This window comes from Apteryx mantelli, chromosome 5 (genome assembly GCF_036417845.1).
Source record: "Apteryx mantelli isolate bAptMan1 chromosome 5, bAptMan1.hap1, whole genome shotgun sequence".
NCBI classification, from domain to species: domain Eukaryota; kingdom Metazoa; phylum Chordata; class Aves; order Apterygiformes; family Apterygidae; genus Apteryx; species Apteryx mantelli.
This window is the reverse complement of record NC_089982.1, coordinates 13,751,372-13,772,032: the sequence shown is the minus strand read 5'-3', so window position 1 is coordinate 13,772,032 and position 20,661 is coordinate 13,751,372. Positions and strand designations below refer to the sequence as shown.

Genomic DNA, 20,661 nt, shown 5'->3' with positions numbered 1-20,661 from the left:
GAAAGAATGTCCACATGCTGTTGCTTTATGATTTACTATATACACAAGAGGATCAAACAAAGGACCTCTGTTTTACAGTTACTGCTGTACTGTACATTAACATGTGGCTAATACCCTTCTCTGGGTGAGATTTACACTTAGTATTACAAATAATATAACAATGCTGAAAATACTGATACAAAACAGCTTCAAGATGACATTTAAAAAATATCCCTCACTTTAATTGAACTGTTTTCTCCAGTTTTTTTTTAAGTTTCAGCTTTAAAAAAGATTTTTCAAGAAAATAGTAGCATTTAAATGTAATTTTTGAAATGTATAGACAGATTTTTTTAACAAAGTGTAATCCAAAAGTCCATTTTTCCAGGAAGAAACAACTATAGATACAGTACATGAGTTAAAATTGAATTTTTTTTTAATGTAGTATAGTACATTTGTATCCTGGAAAAAAATTCCTTGATTACAATGTAAGTTTATTTACAGATCTGAAATATAATTGCATACATCAACTCTTGAGATAAGCAAGAAATGAATTGTTGATAATAACCAACTGTCCTTTCAATCTACCATAAGCTTAAGAAATTGCTCAGATGAAAACATGACTAAATAGTGAAATTCTGTTACTAGTGTTTTTAATTTTTTTGGTAGACTTTAAACTATGAGTTTCAAAGCAGGACTGAAAGTCTTGAATACCCATAGTATGTTCAGTGAAGCTGTGTCTGCAATTTTTGCATGTTTTGTTTTGGCAGTAGCAACACACACACAAATATATAAAAGCATGAAGAAGTTTGGCAAATGTTTTGATTCATATGCATCCAACTATGGACACCCAAAATTATCACTATAGAATACTTAGGCAGAACCTGCTCTATTCAAGATCTGATAATATCATCAAATTTACTCTACCCTAATTAAAATCCTCAATAAACAGAATCCTGGAAGTTCAGGCTGTTGAAATGGCTTTACAGAATCTGCGGAAGCTTATAGTCTAGTTGTTTCATAACCTAACCAATCTTCGTATTAATCTGATAAGTAAGTAGTTGAATGGAAGTCATGTTTAACACTAGGTAAAATTTGTATTGCTAATTCATTTTGTATGCCTTATGGACTTACTTTTAAAAGAAGTTACAGCATTTTTACTGGCCACAGAAGCTTCATTTTTCTTTATATCCTACTTCAGTTAAGTCATACCAGGTGCTTGATTCTTTGTGTGAGAATGTGCTACGCCCTTGTCTTTCATTATTAATCACCAGTTAGAGAGAGAGGTGACTTGTCTCAGATCTGTCTCAATCATACTTAAATGCGCTAGGTTACTTATGAGCTACTAACTATACGATCTATTATCATTCAGACAGATTACCCGTCATCAGAGAGGTTGTAAACTAAGTGTCATGTTTAGTATATGCCACATGTTCAGAGTAACTTGACTTAGCTACCTGTTTTCAAGCCCTCTGAAAAGGGAAAACAGGGTCTTTTGTTACTGACAAGCTTTTAAGTTCGATGGTGTCATCAGATGACTTCATATTCCTATGAGCCCAGCCTACTGCATGCCAAATAGGACTAAATCCATCTCACTTGTGCATAATACATTGAGACTATCAAACCTGCTGAGTTAGTGTAATTCAGGTCATTAAGTGCAAGATATAGTCTACAGAAATTCTGATTGCATGGTTAATTTGGACTGGGTAACAAGACAATTGCTTCTATTCAAGTAAAATTTACTTCCACCCATTTTTGGTGTGGGAATGCAATTATATGACGCATCATATAGCATAGAACGTCATGTTGCGTCATGAGTGATATATTGTCTGTAAAAGCACAACAAATACCACCACAACATCACATGTTATAATAGCACAAAAATAGTAGAAAAAAAATGTAGTTTAAAAAAAGGGAGGGGGGAGGGAAGGTTGAGGCATCAAGCTGCCATCCTCCGTTTGGATCCCAGTTACTGAGTCAAATACCTGGTAAACCTCTATGAAACTAACTGTTAAAGGAAGAAAAACGTCAGTCATTCCCTCTGCTGCTGCCCTGAGGCATCCATAAAATACATACAGCAGGAAGTGGTAACATATCTCTACAAGTGAGCAAACGTCATTGTATTTAAAAAAACTGTAATGAGAGTGTCCTCAGACTTCTGACTCTTTATTTCCTTAGTCTCTATGAAATCCAAGAGGGTTTCCTAATTACTTATCTATTCAATCCTCACATCTACTTTTACAGTAACATTATTAAATGTACACAGTATTATTTATGACCACCTTCCAGAACTTCAGTGGATCTTAGTGGCTTATAGAGGCAAGAAAGAAAAAAAAATTTAGCCAACTTTGGATTAGCGATGCCAGCCAAATGGTCCCATTTATTAAACACATGGTAACTTCTGCACAACAAATCAGTTTAGTTATTTAACAATCTAGTTCATCCCTTTGCCACAGTCCCAAATGGGGAAGTATGGAACCTACAGACAATGCTATTTTTTTTTTTTTTTCAGGTAAAGGTAGCAGCAGATGAAAACTTAAGACTGAGCTCTAGAAGAGTTTACATTCCCATTTAATCAACTCTCCTTCCACGGTAAGAATACAAGAACCCTGTTACCCATCTTGTTGACCTAAAGTCTGCAGCTCTGCTGTGTGCAAATTGTGGTGGAGAAAAACATTTTTTCTGCTGTACATGTGTAAAGAGATGGGTCCCCTCGGAGGCTGTCCCAGTCTCCCTGTGAAAGTGGTATGCTGCCGAGGTACAGCAGTTTGGTCCTTTGGAGCTCCTGAAAAAACAGGGTAGCCGTCTGTCTTGGACGCTGGCTTTGCCGTACTTTGTGCAGTGGTGGCGAAACCATTCTGGGTGACCTCCGAAGCGAGGGTTTCATATGTGCCTCTAGTATGCTTGATGACGTCCACTATTTCCTTCTCTTTCAAGAGGTTACTCAGACACAAATTTGACAGCTGACAGCTTTTGCTTTCATAGGCTATTGCTTGGTTGTCTGTTGAATATCTAAAAGGGTCCTCGGTGGGAGTATGTGCTGACTTTCTGTCCCTTGTGTTGAGATTTTGGTTCCCCATTCTGTTTTGATATGTAGCCTGGGGTTAAAAAAAAAAAAAAAAAAGAAAAGAAAGAAAAAAAGTATTAGTAACATGTTACATACAACATATTACTAGGAAAATGGTACAGACTATATAAAACGTGCCTCATAATAGCTATAGATGCACAGCACACCTGGCTGGCTGATTAAAGTGAAATGAAAGACAAATCTCGAATGCTAATAAAACCTGCTAAAACACTGCTAGCATTACATGGAAGATTCATATTTAACAAACCAACATTGAAAAATACTTATTATATGTATTATTTGGGGCATTTCCTTAAAAATATTTGTTTAAATAAAAGAAAGGTTTTTAAGAACATAATAAATGGATAAAATGTTCCATGCATGCAGATTTTCAAGAGCATTTTATTGATAAAACAAGAATTTTGATTGTATAACCCTTAATACTTTTAGATTATTACAAAATGTAAAGAACATCTTTTGTGAATAACTTCATGCCTCAGTTAAGCTCAGAACATGCTCATCTTCCAGTGTCCCTTGAATCTAGGTATTTTATAGTGTACTTATGAGTTAAATATGTGCTAAAGTGCTCTTCCAGAGCACAGCAGTAATTTCATTTCAGCCACCTGAAAAAAAATACATTTTAAGAAGGATTCCAGAATGTTAGCAACTTCTGATTTACTGTGTGAGCATGCATGTATTTGTATCTGTTTAAACAGAGGAATTTATCTGTTCATGACAAGCCAGATCACTATAGATTTCCAATTCCACTTAGTGTGATGGTTCATTTTCCCCTACTCAGAACACCCAGCTGGGGAGGACAGGAGAGGCCTGTGGGACCAAGTTTAATCCCTCTCTCACACACATTTGAAAACATTTATCAGTATATAAAAGTAAAATAAAGAAAATATTGAGGGGAAAGTGCTAGCACAGTCAAAGCAGCATTCTGCCTGTTCCACGACTGTCTGCACTAGGGTAGCTTCTAGAGGTCTTGCCAAGGAACGCAGCTCACTGGGAGATGCTTTTGTGGCTGAAGAATTGCACTAGCCAAGCTGTGAATGTCAGAAATTTAGTCTCTGGACAAACTTGAGTTTTGAACCTGACTTTGAAAGAAAGCTTCATACCTTTATAAATTGTCACAAAACATATCTGACACCAGTCTGCCAAATAAAAATTAAACATTTTAACATCTAAAATTTAAACATTTGAAATTTAAATATTTGAAGGTTTGAAATTTAAACATCTAAACTTTTGAAAGCTACACTTAAATGAGTTGGAAAAACTGTTGCTGTAAGCTACTTAAAATCTATTTCCCTAGTGATCTAATATAGTGTGAGCATAAAAAGAAAGAAAAAAAAGAAGACAGGTGTTTCATTAATTTCTCCTTTAACAATCTTTAAGTTACAATGCAATTAGTGCACTTCAAATTTTGTTCTTTTTTTTTCAAACTAGTCAGGTTACAGTAACTAAGCTGCCGTTATGTGAGAAAAGATTCTAATAATAGCATCAATTGTACTTCATTTTAAAAGTTATTTTGGAATATACATTTTCGCTTGTTTTATCCCTGTCCCACTTTCTCAGGTATTGTTCAAAGAACCTAGTTCTGGCATTCATTTGCAATAAAAGACCAATATTATATCATATAGGTTTTCTGCAACAGAACCCTGAAAGGACTTAGTAGCAGCTTTTTGACATTCATATTGCTGTTCCTATACAGGCTAAGACATTGCAGCGCAAAGCCAAGAGAATCAAAAATACTCCCAAGTCTTATACCAATACGTTGCTAAAAAATATTTCAGGATGTTTCCATGATTCCATAGGAAACATTTAAGTATTGTTTCAGGAAAACTTGTATCACTTCACATGCCCTTTGCTTGTTTAAGCAACTCAGAAGAAAGATATAGTCAATATCCATGGCCTACATCTTTTTTCTGTGCAGGCATGCTAATGATTAGCCTTCTGCACAGATTCATATGTAGGTATGAACACAAATATTGCAATACATTTTAGACATTAGAGGTGACATCTTCAAAAAGGATCAGTATTGGTGTAACATTTTTCCCACTTAATTCAATGATGATTGCTCCCAGACTGATCAGTGGGAGTGGAAGACCTCTGAAAAACATCACTTTAAGTATTCATCCTTGCAGCACATATGTATTGAGATGAAATTCAATTTAGTTTCTAAGGAACCATTCTTGGGGATACCTATCTGTAGGTTCAATTACAATTTTTTTTATGCCAATAAATAAAATCTTTCCACTAGTACAAGGGATTCACATTCAACACCTTGCCAAAAATCCGTGCTTTTGCTGTAAGGGAGTATTTCTGGAGTTACAATCTAAAGATTCATGTTCCATTCCACAATAGCCATACATATGCTAAGATTACCTATATATCTGAGCGTGCACTTACTAAATGTCTTTCATGAATATACAGGAAAGTATTTCTTGAGGAATGTTTAGGCCCTTTATTAAACACTATTTCCTTGCAACTTATGAACTTATGTGAATTATGTTTCTGTAATAACAAACCTTTAGGAGCTACTTTTGTAAATGAAAATATCTAATTTTGTGTCTGAGGGAAAGAACCTGCCATGACATAAGGACATACAAAGCGGTGGAAATTATGAAACATACCATGCTACCATACCACAGTATCATAGATCTCAGAGGAGCCTCATGGAGGGACATCTAGTCTATTCTACACTTCTGGTCAGGATTAGTTTATGTCTTTCCTGGCATTTTTTCTTAACCGGCTGTTATGCAAACGCTACAGATTCATCAGATACTCTATTCAACTATGTTTTCCTTACAGTTAGGAAAGGTCTTCCTAATGTCTGAACTGAATCTTTCTGGCTGCAAGTCTATTCCTTCTCTTTCTATCCACCATGCAATTCAAGAAAGGATTGCTGTTTCATCTTTCAATACCTGTCTTTGAAGAATGCTATCATGCTACCCTTTACTCTCCTCTGCTGCAGAATTAAAAGTACCACTTTGATCTTTTCTCATAAGACTTGTCTTCTAGACTTTGAGTCATTCTCACTGGTCTTCTCTAGATTCTCTTCAGTCATTCCACAGTTTTGTTGAAGTAGATGGCCCAAGAGTTACTGTTACTTAAGGCACTGTACTCCTACCACTACCAATCAAAAGAAGCACTAACAATCCTACAAAGCATTTCTTCACCTGCTCCTTGTTAATTCACTTCACTATGAGGTTTATCTTTTTTTGCAGTAGCATGTGTTGACTTCCATTCATCTGACCATCCACAATGGTTCCTAGACTTTTTTCTACAGAACTGCTACTAAATTGTTCAGTCGATTATTTCCACAGAGGAATAATTTCTCTCCACTGAATTTCATCCTTTTTCTCAGATTTTTTTCTCTAGTATATCAAGATCATTCTGAATTCCTGTTTTATCCATTAACATATTCTCCATCCATCCCAGCTTCGTGTCATCTGTAAATTTAAAATGAATATTCTCTACTCTACCATCCAGGATGTTAATGGACAGTACTGAACACTGTAAAAAGCCCTACTTGATACATCCTTCTGTTTTAACTTTGTGCCACTGGTTAAGTACTTCCCAAGGACAGTTTTCCAATTTACTATATATTTGTTTCATATAGTCTGCATTTCCCCAGTATATTTATAAGACAGTGTCAAAAGCCTTACTAAAAGCAAGAAATCTGACATCAACTGCTTCTCTTCTAGCCAGAAAGGCTGTTACTGTGCTGCAGAATGAAATTAGATTGGTTTAACAATTAGTTTGATTTGTAAATCCAGGTTGGCTCTTGTTCATCTCCTTGTTTTCTTCTAGGTGCTTGTAAATAGTTTTTTTTTATTATCTTTTTTTCATAAACTCCCCCCCCCCCACAAAATGACAAAACACTGATACTGCACCTGATCAGTTTATACTTGCTTTAATAAAAATGTTGCTATGCTTTTCATGGTGTTATACACTGCTCAGTAAAAAGTCTAGGAATTAAAAACTGTTCCTCTTCTTAAACCAGCTACTGAAGTGCCAGTGAAAGCATATCACTTAACTGTTTAAGAATAGTTGCTGATTAAACAGATACAAACAGCATAGCATTTGCATAACCAGGTTTAAGCAAGTTATTGCGGATCCTTGGAGCCTTGGATATTGAAGCCACTTCCAGTGATAAGCAAAACCATTGTTGGAGGTCATGGCTATAACGTGTTTTATAGTCTTAAGAATGGCTTAGCAGGTTTGTCTGTCTCTTGAAAAGCTAAAATAAAAAATAAAAACTTGTAGGGAAAAAAGTTTTTATTGAATATGATATGCTAACAAGGTGTGTTTTAAAATAAATACAGAACAATTAACTGGTTTTGAAAATAAGGAATACAGAAACATGTAAGAGAGAGTTCAAAGCGACCAGGTAGCAGTAAATGGCATAAGACATGATTACAGCATTTTGTATATTGTTATTTTAACTAGACCTAAGATGAAATGCTTTATTTGGAATACCTAAAACACTACTTTTTTTCTTTCCTCTTCCTTATCAAGTTATGCTTTGGATGACATATTTTCATTTTAGAAAATAAGTGCTGGGTCTGTGGGTCTCTAAAATACTGGCTTCAGGTTGTAGCTTATATACAGTGCGTGTTTGCACCAATAAATGTTTAACAGTATGTATGTGCTGAGGAAGAGTCTTACTCAATTTTGTAAAGCTGTAACTTGCTCAAATTCCTCTCCAGTTGAATAATTAAAGAACCACCACATGGTGCCAAATTAAGAGCTAATATACTGAAATTCTAAAACAGCAATAGAAATTTAGAAGATGCCATCCACATCCTAAGACATTGGTTTGACCCCATCTCCAGCAATAAGTTGTTAAACAAGGAAAGACAAACTTATTCCATCAGAGGTATAGTTAGTCTTAGAAAGAACAGAGATTTTAATAGAAACTTTGCTAAGAAGCAATAGCATCTTTGTTATTTATGACAAACTACTGAACAACAGTTTCTGATCAGGAAAAGAGAACACAGCGGTCAGTTGGGAGTGAAAATCAAAAAGAAATCTCTTCCCCCCACAAAAGAACTACTTTATTCTCCCTCAAAAATACTGACAAAACAGTATCTAATGACATCGAATGCTGCTTTGAATTTAATGGAAGTTATACTTTGCTATCGTATAAACTTTCATATGAGAATCACAGCAACATACAGAGCTAAAGATATCTGTATGTTGTTAACTTTTTGAATTTGGATCATTTAGCTAAAAAGAATCCAGTCCAACCACATTTTCAACTCAGCAAGAAAAATATTCCAGAATGAAATGTGGAAAAGTAAAAAATAGACATGCAAGAACAACAAAAACTTCAGAAAACCTGAGAACCGATTTTTAATATACTTCTCAAAACTGCTCATCTTCCTGTAACTGCGTCATGCAACATTTTCCACGCTGGGCTATTAGGTGCAACTGCATTCCACATGCATTAGTTAGGTTAGTGAGCAAAGCTACGATCCCAAAGGAGCCATTTGCCAATCTCACGGCTGAGCCGTGGTTCAAAGATGCCAGCCTGGGTTTCAAACCAGCATAGAGCAGCTGCAGTGCTGCTGTAAACTGTTTCTTGGCAGGGCTCCGAGAAGCCAGTATGCCAGCTGGTGACTGCTGCAGCAAGAAACCATTCCCCCTTTTCTCCTTTTATCTTTGAGTAGCTCAGTTAAAACCACCCAACTTCTCTGCCCCATAAATCCCCAAATGCCACCCTATGGTCTTAGCTGTGGACCCAGGAAATGGGCTGCAATTAGGAGGAAAACGTTGCTCCTAAATTTCTTTCAAAAATAGCCCATTTTAAATATACAGGAAAAAAAGCCTCCGTTGTTGTTTCAAATATCCCGACATAAAACAATGCCTTAAACTGAATGTTTAAGAAAACATCTGGATTTGAATTTCCTGATCAGATTAAACAAAAAGAATAGATGCTTTCTTGCTTAAGGGGTCTATTCCCCCCCCCAATTTTTTTTTTAATGGATTTCCATTAAAATCTGTTTGCCTGTAAAATTTTGACAGGTTTGTCTGTTGATCGCTGGTGCATTATGGTACATGAATATGAGGAAGTTCTAAGGATTGTAGGTTTGATTATTACACACTAGTACTAAATTCATTAAGACTAAACCAAAAACTGGCATTTAATATTCTTAAAATGTTTGTTCCATAAACTGTTTTGAGGGTCCCCTTATGTGATTGTCATTCTGGCAACTTTTTCTTACATTAAGAAAAAAAACAACCCCTCAGTGACCCACTTTGAAGTAATGAAAATTGACTACCCTTATAGAAAGCTCCAGAAAGGGACATGTTATTAAAAAAAACACTGAAGCCATTCATCACTTTCCATTTCCAAACCCAATGAGTGAAATATGACAGGAGTTAACGACAAGACAATACTGCTGCAGGACATTCAAAAACGGATATTGCTGCTGTCTTGTGATAAAGTACTGATATAAAATAATAGAAAAAGACATGAATTACAAAAATGCCAAGAAAAAGATGCAGATTTTTAAGACGCCTGTGCCCAGAGGCATCTAGAAGTCTTAAATGCCTTGAATGTAATTCTTACAAGTAGAGCAACTTTCTTAAATACATCATTTTGACAGCAGGCGTAGAGATTAAAATCAAACAAAACATTCTCTAACCCAGTGTACCCAGTGTATACTGACATCCAATTAACAGTGCATTTGAAGAACAAGATTTTCCCACCCCAAACGACTTTTGTTTTCAGAGGTGTTAAAGAAAGTGCATTCTAGAGAATAATTATTCTGACAGACACCTGAAGACATTCTGGATTCCCTTGAGATTTCTACCACTTACTTCATTTGTGTTTGCGGGTATGTAAGGAACGTAAAATGTGTCCTCTAATTTAATATTAACTATATAGCCCAGCATAGCTCATTTGTGCCTTGTCAGGTCCGTTGGACTTCAGCACTTTTTGCAGAACTGCCTTCATCCCCAATCTAGCTCCGATTTCATAAACTATAAAGTAGCATGAAGAAGTCAAGAAACAAAACAAGCTAATATGGCACTATACTTCTCCAAAGGATGAAGCCCTCTGCTTTTGAGTTTATATCCCTTCAGATGCCTTTCATAGTTCCAACGTTTTTTTAAGTGCAGATCTAATTTACCAACACAGGTTGACTTAGCACTTTGGTATGCCACATCCGTCACCATGTCAACTCCTTAATTTCTACACCTCCTCACTTTTGTGCCCACCAGCTTTCAGCGTGTGAAATGGTCCAATACAAAATGTAATTTAGCTGCAGCAGGTAATTGTTCTTCATTCAAGTCTTTTAAAAAGCACTCTTTCATATTGATTTCAGACAGGACCTCGACCACAAGAGTAGTTTTTACAACCCAAATATGCTCCTATTGATCAACCAATGCTGCCTTCTGGCAACAAATGACACATGAAAGAAACAAAGCCCACTGTGCTGAGATAAGGCATGGGGACTAGTACCCACAGGTTAGGGGCAAGAACCAGCTGCTGATCAGTGTGCAAGTTCTGCTGTCATCAGTTACAAAATGCAGTCAACATAAATCAGAAGCATTTACTTTCCTCCCTTTCAGATTTCTCTAGCATCTTTATTTACTTACTAAAAGCAAAAACTATGACACAGTTTAAAATGCACGCCTCTTACCATAACGCACTTTTAAACAACAGTCCAGTTTAATAAAAGTGAATGAATACAATGAGTGAATACAGCTAATGTCCTGAAAGGATTTTCAGATAGTGACAATACAGTGTGATAAGTAGCCCAGTAAGGGCTGAATTAAGATATTCATCTTCTCACTACATAGAATTATCCCTGAACAATTTCATTTATGTAACTAATAAAATACAATTACAGGCAACCAGGTGTAAAAAGATACAATGCTGTTTTATAAAGTGCGAAGAAAACAGTGAAGAATTTCCCACTACCCTCCAGTAACTTACAGTAAATCACTGCTCGGCATTCTCAATACTGTATTTCTAGGGCTAACTGGAATATTTTTCTCACTGGTAAAGGTAATGGAAAATTTTGCATATTACAGCTGTTTATCATTCCCTTTCAAATTAAACATTTGGAACTATGGAAGCTGTTCACCAGTATTAGTCATATTTGTCCAAAATGATACAAAATTCATTTAGATACTGAGTACCTCTTGTCATACCCTAAAGCTTAAAATTCAGATAACTGTAAAAATGCTAATGAAAATCAAAAGCTATTGAACACTGTGGATGTTTCAACAGTATGACTACAAAGCAATAGGACATACTGTGTGAGATAATTTTTATTTCACATAGTCCTTATGTAAGAGTTCCCCAGGATCAGTAAGTCTATCCAAAGGAGTTATTTCCTATCAGGTGGACTTTTCTTATTTTGGACATGGGGACAAAATGGCAAGAAAGATGCAATCAACTCTTAACCCCATTTTAAAAATATGCTAAATTTATAATCTTGGAAACCTGTCTTTAGCAAAGACTAGCTCCACCACTTGCAGTAACTCTCATACAACCTCTGTTAGTTTTGAATTCACCCTGAGAGGGTGCCTTTAGCATCTGGTTTTATTGGCCTGCTACCCCTTCAGCTTTTTCAGGTAGCCACAACTATTGCAGCCACTGAGGAGGATAATATCTTCACTGAGCTCTTGCTAAATAAGCCCCATCTTTGTTTACAGGTGGCAGAGACTAGAATAAGGTGCCAAAAGTTGGCCTTGTTTGTGAACCTTCACAGCTACCTTCGAGGGCACTGGACAGGCCCCATGTTCACCCAGTACATGGGGTCTCACTGTCTCTGTGCAGTCCAGGAATTAAGGGCCACCTGTGCCATGGCATGCTTTTAGCCACAGTGTTATAGGAAGTCATAGGTGTCTACACTTGGGATCCTTTTGCATAAATGAAACCTAAATGAACTGACAGAAAATGGAGAAGTGGCTCCACTGGAACTGGAGGGTCACTTCAAAAGACCATATTTCCTGCAGTGTGAGCATTCCCAACGAAACACCAAGTGAGCTTGCTCTGAAATTACAAGCAGGAAAACTGCACAAGTGCTACTTAGCCCTTCTGAAAGATAGAGCTATTCAGTTGACATTTACTGCTGTGCTAACACAGGTGTTCTGATTTTGCAAGCCAAACTAGTATTTCTGTACAGCATTTGATATGCCATGTAGACATATCAGATTATGCCAAGATATCTCCAAGATCATTACCTTGTGCCTTATGTATTTTTTTGATGACCAGCTGCCTGAAAGCTATGAATTCCACTTCTAATCTCAGATCTGACACTGTGGTCACTTAAACCTGATTATTTTATCTGTAGATCATCTGAATTAAAAGTGACTTACAGGTGATAATTACCTTTGACAACTAGGTTCTGTTAGACATATGTTTAGTTTTTATCAACGTTCTATTCATACAGTTACTTATTTTTCGTATTCTAATATCACCTGATGTGATTTCCTGATATAACAAACGTTCCACAAGTAAAATGAAGTTCACATGACTATGCATTCAGTGAAATGAGATACACAGTGGTCTCAAAAAGATTTAAAGATGCAAAGTTCAATTTTATATGTATCTACATAGCCATATATCTGAGACATACTTACAGGAAAAGAAAAAATACAGTCCCCACATTAATTGCTTATAAATTCTCATTTAAAAACCAGAGGCATACATTAGACATTAGGCTTAGAGATGTAATTTGGTTATGTTTAGGATGAGTATCTTAAAGACTTTGGCATATAAGGCTTTTGCTTTATCAGCTAGACATACAGGAACTCAAACCTCTACCTCATCACTATATATTTTTATTATCCTACTTTCTATGAAGAAAACAGTCATATGCACTTTAAGTTCAGGGCTTTATTGTCCCACTTTCAGTTATCAAATGTCACAAATTGGCTACTTGCTGAAAGTGTGCCTTCTGAAAAAGGCACTGCTTGCTCTCTCAAAAAAAGCCCACAACAAAAAAGATAGGAACTGTATTTAGCCAACACCTTTTTACATTACACTTTTTACCAACAATAAAAAAACCCTTTCATTAAACTGAGTTTCATAGATTACCATCCTTAATTTTGTCAGCAACAGGGACTGAAGTTAGAAGAACAACGGGGGAATTGCATACATTGGCAAATGATGTTCAGCTACTGTCATGTTAATCAGTAATGCTATCCCTCAGCTCAATATACAATCTGCAAAGGAGAAATCAAAGGACTAACAAAAAGGGCAGCTTGTATCCTGGTGACAAGAAAAGAAATCCTAATTATCCCTTAATTGACTTGACTCTTTATTTTTATGACAAGATTACTCAGAGCAAGACATCCCTGAAGAGAAAGAGAAAATAGTCTTTTTTATTTTATTTTATATGAGGGCACCTGTTTTAGAAACGAAATATCACAGATACCACTTACTCTTAAGGTGAGCTTCCACATAAGGCTTTTTGTGTGGTAAGACAAATGCATACCTACAATCACTCCTTAGCCTGAACTGGTAGAGTTCAGTGTGTTCAATAATATGCAGAAATAGTTTAGATTCCTACAAGAAGATGAATCATTACTATTGCAAGAAGATACTGAAGCTGGGCCTGTAGGATTCAGTCAGAAAAGACTGTATGAACTCTGCACTCTGAACTCTGTGGGTCTGATACTCAGTGAATTGTATTTCAACTAAAAAAGAAAGATTTCTCAGGTACTGACAATCCTAGAAATTTGCAAAGAACAAACATGGGTCTCTCAGAGCAGAAGCAAAATAAGTAAGGCAGTAATTCAGCAGAAGGAATTAAAACTCAGAGAACACAGCTAAAAATAACTCTCCTTTTTAAATCTCCTTTTCTGTTAAAGCAGCTGGCCACAAAAGGTATTGGCTTTGTCAACATGGACTTTGTGTATATAAATACTTTTCTCTGATCTCATTAGGGCAATATCAGATATATTTATTTATTTATAGCAAGAAAACTTTATCAGGAAGCCAAGAGGTATAAGTTGCGGAGGAAACCTGATGTCCAGAAGGAATCCATAGGACTAATTTACTTGACAGTTATTGCTAAGATAAAAGAGTGAATCTTTGTGGTTGAATGACATAATATCTCTCATTTTCTCAGACAAAAAAAAAAAGGAAAAAGAAACTGATCCCCTCTCATTTTGAAATTGTATATAGTTGGTGCTGACAGAAAATTTTCAAGTTTCGCATAGACAAGATAACTTCTCAGGTAAGTAGACAACATCACCTCTTCCTGTCTATGGCAGTAGCTTACGCAGAAGAGAAGTATTTCATAGCATCTTTACTACAGCTCTATAAAGGTCCATTCAGTTCAGCTCTTTATAAAATAGCTAGCATAGCAAGGTGAACGTTACAAGAAGTACTACTTACTGTTTTTGAAAGTAGACTCTAACAAGGTAAAACTCTTTCCTATACTTCACATATTTTAAGGCCAGCAAAAAACATTATAATCATCTTGTCTGACCTCCTCTGCAGATGGAACCATAGATTTCTCTTGGTGAAATCATGTAATCCCAAAAAAGTGGTAGAATTAAAGCACAACTTAAAAGGCTTAAAGTAATGGAGAATGTAGTTTACTTTTTTCATAATCCATTCAAGGATTTAACACTGTAATTCAGGTGCTCACTGGAAACACTGACACATTCTGTTAATTGATCATAAATTTCATGTTCAAACAACAGAAACTAAACAATTTCTGCTGACAGAGCTACTGCTAAAATCCACTAGGAGGTGAAGTGTCCCTGAGGACCAGAGGGGACTAGTGTCTATGACGTTTTAGGAACCGGCAATTTTTTGAGAAAGTTCTGGCTAGGTTTGGAATTATACTGGCTGGAGAAAGTTTTGGTTATGTAAGTAGCTACATGTACCATGTGAACGTCCTATCCCCTGTGGTAAATGAGCGTTCAGAGTGCAGGACCAACAAGAGCCCACTACAGAACAAGGCAAAGAACCCAACACTTCACAGAAGTACTGTAGTACCAAGAAAATGACTTTCCTTTCCATCTCACTTACCTGGAAACATGAAAACAGTTAATGCAGATATTTCAAAATATTAAGCATATCAACTCCTTATTTTGTTCAACAAAACCATATTACGCAAACTTATCAAAAGAAAAAAGAACAAAAGGAAACCGAAACATAAATAAGCACCCCCAGAAATTTGTTATTTTGCCTTTCCTTCTAGCAGAGCTGACATGAGAAATTTCTCTGCTTTTCTATTCAGTTGCTTTATGTAAGGAAGGTTAACAAGACTCCATTTCATATTCTACCTCCAACTTACTGTAATAGATTATATTTTGTACCGTACCTCCAATTTACTGTAATAACACACATAGGGAGACATTTACCTACTTCCTGTTGCAGTACACCCTTTCCCTCTCAGTTTACATCTTCTTTTCTTTATCGGCCATACCACTCATCTCTTACATAAAAAAGTATTAGATGATTTACTCACCTAGATTTACAGGTTTCAGTTGATGTAAATTCATGTAGTAGTGCTGACTTACTAGTTGCTACATACCAGCTGCTAAAGTGGTCCAGTTTTTTAGGCTTCATGCAACCTAAACATCAGCTCAACTCCTAACCTCCACTGTTTGCAATCCTATTTTGTTAAGTGCCATTTTAATGGAATTCCTAAATTTTGAAATGGTAACACAGTAGGTAAAATCATGGTCCCATTGAATCCACAAGCAAAACTTCGACTGGCTTTAATATCCGGTTAAGTCTTGAGCGGGAATGATCTTAGGCACATGCCTGAAGGCTATTTCCTACTATATAAACTTCATGGAACCAGATTTTTTTTCCTTGTCTGAGTACTATATGCTGTTGTGATACCAGCTGTTTCTCTCCCCCCATCCCCAAATTAAGGATATAATTACTTTAAATAATGCATGACCAAAGTAATTAGTTCTAATATGTATTCTTTGCAAAAAGAAGGCTCTTCAGTGAATTTTAAGAAAAAAGTAACAAAACATTTATTATAATTAACAGTCTCGAAAGATGAATTTCTGACTGGTTAGAGCTGTTTATCAAAGACAGATTTCAAAGATGAAAGGTATTTTTCTGGTCTGACAATAAATAAAGAGAATAGGTGAGAAGCAAAAGGCTTAACAGGATGGGGTTTAAGAAGTTACAGACATATCAGACCCGCAGCTCACCGTCTACCTTCCCTTTTTATTTGCATCATACAGCCAGGACTGCAGCTCCAAAATCTGCTCAGCCAGGGCACTGTTCCTAAATGAAGCAGAAGAGTATGATACAGCTTAAACTGGCAAGGAAAAAAAAATTCTGTAGGACTTGCATTCTTCCACTGCCCCAGGCCTGAACACTGGGTTGCTGCTGTGCCGCTTGAGCACCAAGTAGTTCTCTAGTAACTCATGAGAGATCTCTGACCTGACCATCACGCTTTCTGCTGTAAGCTCTCATCTCAAAGCCCCATTAAGCTGAACTCCAACATTTTGTAGCATTATTAGTGTTGTAAATGTGCTCAGTGTTTCCCTTCCCAGCTAAAACACTGCTTTTTTAAGAACTGTGGTTTATCTAAAAAGGATCCATTAAGTATAACCCACAGGCAAAGAACCTGCCTATTGGTTGAGAGGCTGTGACACTTAAATTGGCCAAGCATGCAGCTACAGAGGCACTGTACTTAAAACTCACAAAAGTACCAGAAGCAGAATAACAAAACATTGCATATAGACAAGGAAGCTGTCTAGGCCAGCATACAAAGCACCCCAATTAGCTGTACATTGAAAGATAAAGATGGGCAATGTTTGAAATTTATGAAAGAAGACAACGCATGCACACACACCCTGGGGATTGATAAAATATAGCCTCACATTTGACTGACATCCAGCAACTCATAAAAGCTTATAAAGCACACACAAAGCAACTCCCCAGAATATCCCAACAGCACATTCAAACCAGTATTTCTTTATTTCAAAGTAGGCTACGTATACTATGTTTACAATGCATCCTAGGTAATCATTATTTAGGAAGAATTATCTTACTAGGGGCCCCTGTCACCTCTGGGCCAGTAGCAAGCCTCTCTCCTCACTCTCATAAACATTGCAGAAAACAAGGAGTAGAATTATAATTCAGAGCACATATCTACTCTGCTGCCTCCAGGCTTCCAGCTACTGCATGCCATCTACCTTTAAAGTCCCTCAAACACAATCTCCATTGTGATCTTGCAGCTGGTTAGGTACTAGTTTGGCAGTTCTTTGCTCTGATTCCAAAGTAAAAGGCTTCCTCAGCTGTAGAAACAGAGATTAAGCAGCGAGCCCCAGAATAAAAACGAGTACACTGAAGGCATTCATGTCTATACTGCTTAGCGTGCTGCAAAATCACCCTTTTTTCCTTCGGAAAATCAATCTGGTGTTTTGAAAATCCCAATTCATTGACTTTTCCAGATCAATCAGCACTAAAAATAATGAATCAAGTGTTTATCAGGCATTGAAGCACAACCAAACCTATTCTTTCCGACATCTCTCTAATTTACTGCTGCCAAGATAGTCCCAAGATTGCGTTTCCCTGCAATTGCACCGGTATGGCTGAGTGATTGCATGCAAAACCACTAGTAACCTCGGGAAGACTGGCAAACAGTAGGACACACACCAACTGCTGCCTGACGCATATAATGAGTAGCACAAAGTCACCACATCAGAGCAGTCTCAACAGCTCACCTCCCCAGGCCAAACAGGTTAACAGCAGACTTGTGACTTTTCACACAGGAATAATTACACGCTTCTCAGCAAACTCTCATATTGGTATGCTGTCTGTAGCTGCGGGGAAGGAAACCAAATGCAAAAGCTCTTCAGCCAAACCTGATTACCTTAGATCTGCAACACAGTGCTTTTCTACCAGTGAGCAGTTGTCTCTTCCTCACCGCACAGAATTACACTGCTTCAAGAAAATTCAGGCTCAGGCATCATCTCTATTTGGTCTTTCTGTTACCCTTTGCTTTTTCCGCTTACTCATTTTCCTCAAGATGCAGCTAGAGGGAAGAGGAACTTAGAGCAGTTGCTGCTATTCCACAAATCGATTGTTAGAACAGTCACAGTGACAATATGTCAAAGATGCCATCAGAAACTGTTGAATATGTCTGACTGCCAGGCTGCAGTGCAGAGAACTGCTCCTTCCACGAGCTCCCAAGCATTTGAAAACTGGTGCCAGAAGAGGAGGAGAATATCAGAAGAGCAAACATAAGGTTTCCACAGACTTGACCTGTGAGGTGGAACTCAGCGACTCCAGTTTAGTTTCCACAAGATATCCTGCCCCGGACTGCAGGAAACACACGGCTACTTGAAATCTGCTCAGGTGAAATAGTTATATGTGCGATAATTCTTCCTGTGAAAAAGCTCCGATTGATTCCTTTGCAAACTGGTTTTGAATTGAAATGGGGATCATAACTTTTCAGACCGCTTTCCTTTAAATGCAGAAAAGCATGTGTTGGAAAATAGATAGGAAGGTACTAGTGTGTGGAAAGAAAAGCTCTCTCCTTTTAGTACCTGAAGATGAATGCTGAAAGTGTATATGAATACAAAGCTTTATATGAGAACACAAATGCAATATGTCTCATACCTACACAAAAATGAAACTGCTTTCAAGTACCAGAAATTTATGTTCTCCTGACTCTACAGAAATTATTTAATTGAAAAATAGTCCATGTTTAACACCCTTCATTTCAAGATGAAGCACCAGTGCTTTGAAGTCTTAATAGTGGATTTAACAAAATTTATGCTATAAGCTCAACACACACAGTTATTGGAATCTGTAACCAGAATCTCTCAGTATGAGTTCTTATTAATATTAAACTATGCCCTCCTCCTGAAAGCTCTGATAAAGGCATCTAATCTTTTCTTTTTTACCTTACAGCACCCACCAAGCTTTATCTTAATAGCATTTAAATCTCACAATATCATCTTAAAATAAGTTCAAGCAGCCTTGTACGTCCACGTAAAGGAAAACTACAAATGCTACCTCCAATATGCGCATACAACCCTCTTTCTCTCCGTGCATAGTACATACGTGCACAGAAAAATATCAATGATTTCTACTTAACATCCTCTTTCATGAAATTACTTCTACTTCCTTCTGTGGGACTTTAACATTATATTGTTTTTAAACAATCTTGGCTATATTAAATCTCACACATACAGAGAAGAATTTATATAGATACCAAGAAGCAGAAAGAAAAAAAAACCACTGAAAAAATAACCTCAGAATAAAATAAATGTACTAAAAATAATTAAAAATAATAAAATAAAAATAATTAAAACAACCCACCAGAAGCATAAGAAAATGGCAGGTTAGACTAAAATTATTTGTGTGTACACATGCACAGGTTTCAGTTTGTGTGGTAGGACTTACAAGAAAATATAGATGTCCCAATATGAAATGTATATATTGCACAGGTAATATTCCCTTAAGGTTGCAAGAAATGTTGACATGATGTGCTGGCTGAATTTGACTGTTTTTGATTTATACAGTCAATGTAAATGCAAAGTAAAAAGCATGCTAAATCTAACTGGGTCACAGTGCCATAAACAATACCTATTATACTTTATTTCAATCTCTCAGGAAAAAAAATATGGTAATTTGCTAAGCCATTTTCACTTCATTCTTAACATTTACAGCTACCCCTAGGAGAAAGCAACAACAGCTTGACTTTTTAGCATGCAAAATGCTACATCAGAAAAAGACATATAAAAGAAAAATGTGTGTTACTCTCCACTTGTACTGTGTCAGCAAAACCTTTAACTAGGTATTCTTAGTAGATTTTGCTAATTATAAGTGATTTCCAGTGCTTACAATTGCCAAGGGAAGAAAAGGAAATGAGGTATGAGAATAAGATAAATTTATAGGGGCGTGGCTTAAAAAAAAATTATGTCCCTATCTTGCCAATGTTTTGAAGGTGAATTATAGCAAATGAACAGCATTCCGATGCCTTTTTAGGAAATGCCCTGCATACCAGACTGCGCTCCATATTGAACAGTTGCGTCTACACTGAGATGGTATATTGCTATGTTCATTATGATCACTATTTTTTTTTCTAAAACATCAGGGAACAGGATGTATATATTGTAGGGAATCACCTAAAGCTTATACTAAAAAGCAGGATGTAACTTCCAAAGAGCACTATTAAAAGGTCTATTTTGGAGGCTTAGGCTCTTTTCAGAATATTATTCTTGGGAATCATACTTTTGAAAATGACAATATATCAAATAAAATGGCCATTGCTATGGTGGCCACAGTGGGGCACAAGCTGTGTTATGCTTTGGTCATATGCCATCTTTGCTCTTCAACTTCGAATAAATCTTCCCTGCTGCTTCAGGGGTGGCCTCATCTCGTTCCCAGTCATCCGTTCCTGCAGATTCCCTTGCGCAGGTATTAGCATTTGAGTGGCTACGCAGTGAGGTAGGTACAGAAACTGGTGTGGCCGAAAACCTGAAAACTAAATCCTTCAAATCTCTCCCTGCGGAAGGTTTTTTTTCCAACCAGAACAGTACACTGATCAAGTTCACTGTGCGGTTGTACAAACGCTTTCACTAGCACAAGTAAATCAGCCAGAACGATGAGGCAAAGGGGAAGAGGGAAAGCAAGATCTCTCCCTTTGGCCACG

At 36.8% G+C, this 20,661-nt stretch overlaps 1 protein-coding gene across 2 annotated transcripts in view; it reads right to left on the bottom strand.

Moving 5' to 3' along the window:
- Window positions 1-1,911: 1,911 nt before the first annotated feature.
- The window catches only part of CCSER1 (coiled-coil serine rich protein 1), a 724,845-nt gene continuing 706,095 nt past the window's right edge, over window positions 1,912-20,661 (bottom strand). Inside the window, exon 10 of one of the 2 annotated variants that reach the window (XM_067297075.1) lies at window positions 1,912-3,074. In XM_067297075.1, the coding sequence (XP_067153176.1) occupies window positions 2,589-3,074 (486 nt within the window). In that variant the 3' untranslated portion in view covers window positions 1,912-2,588. The remainder of the gene's footprint in view (window positions 3,075-20,661) is intronic. The other variant, XM_067297076.1, reaches the window with a different exon arrangement.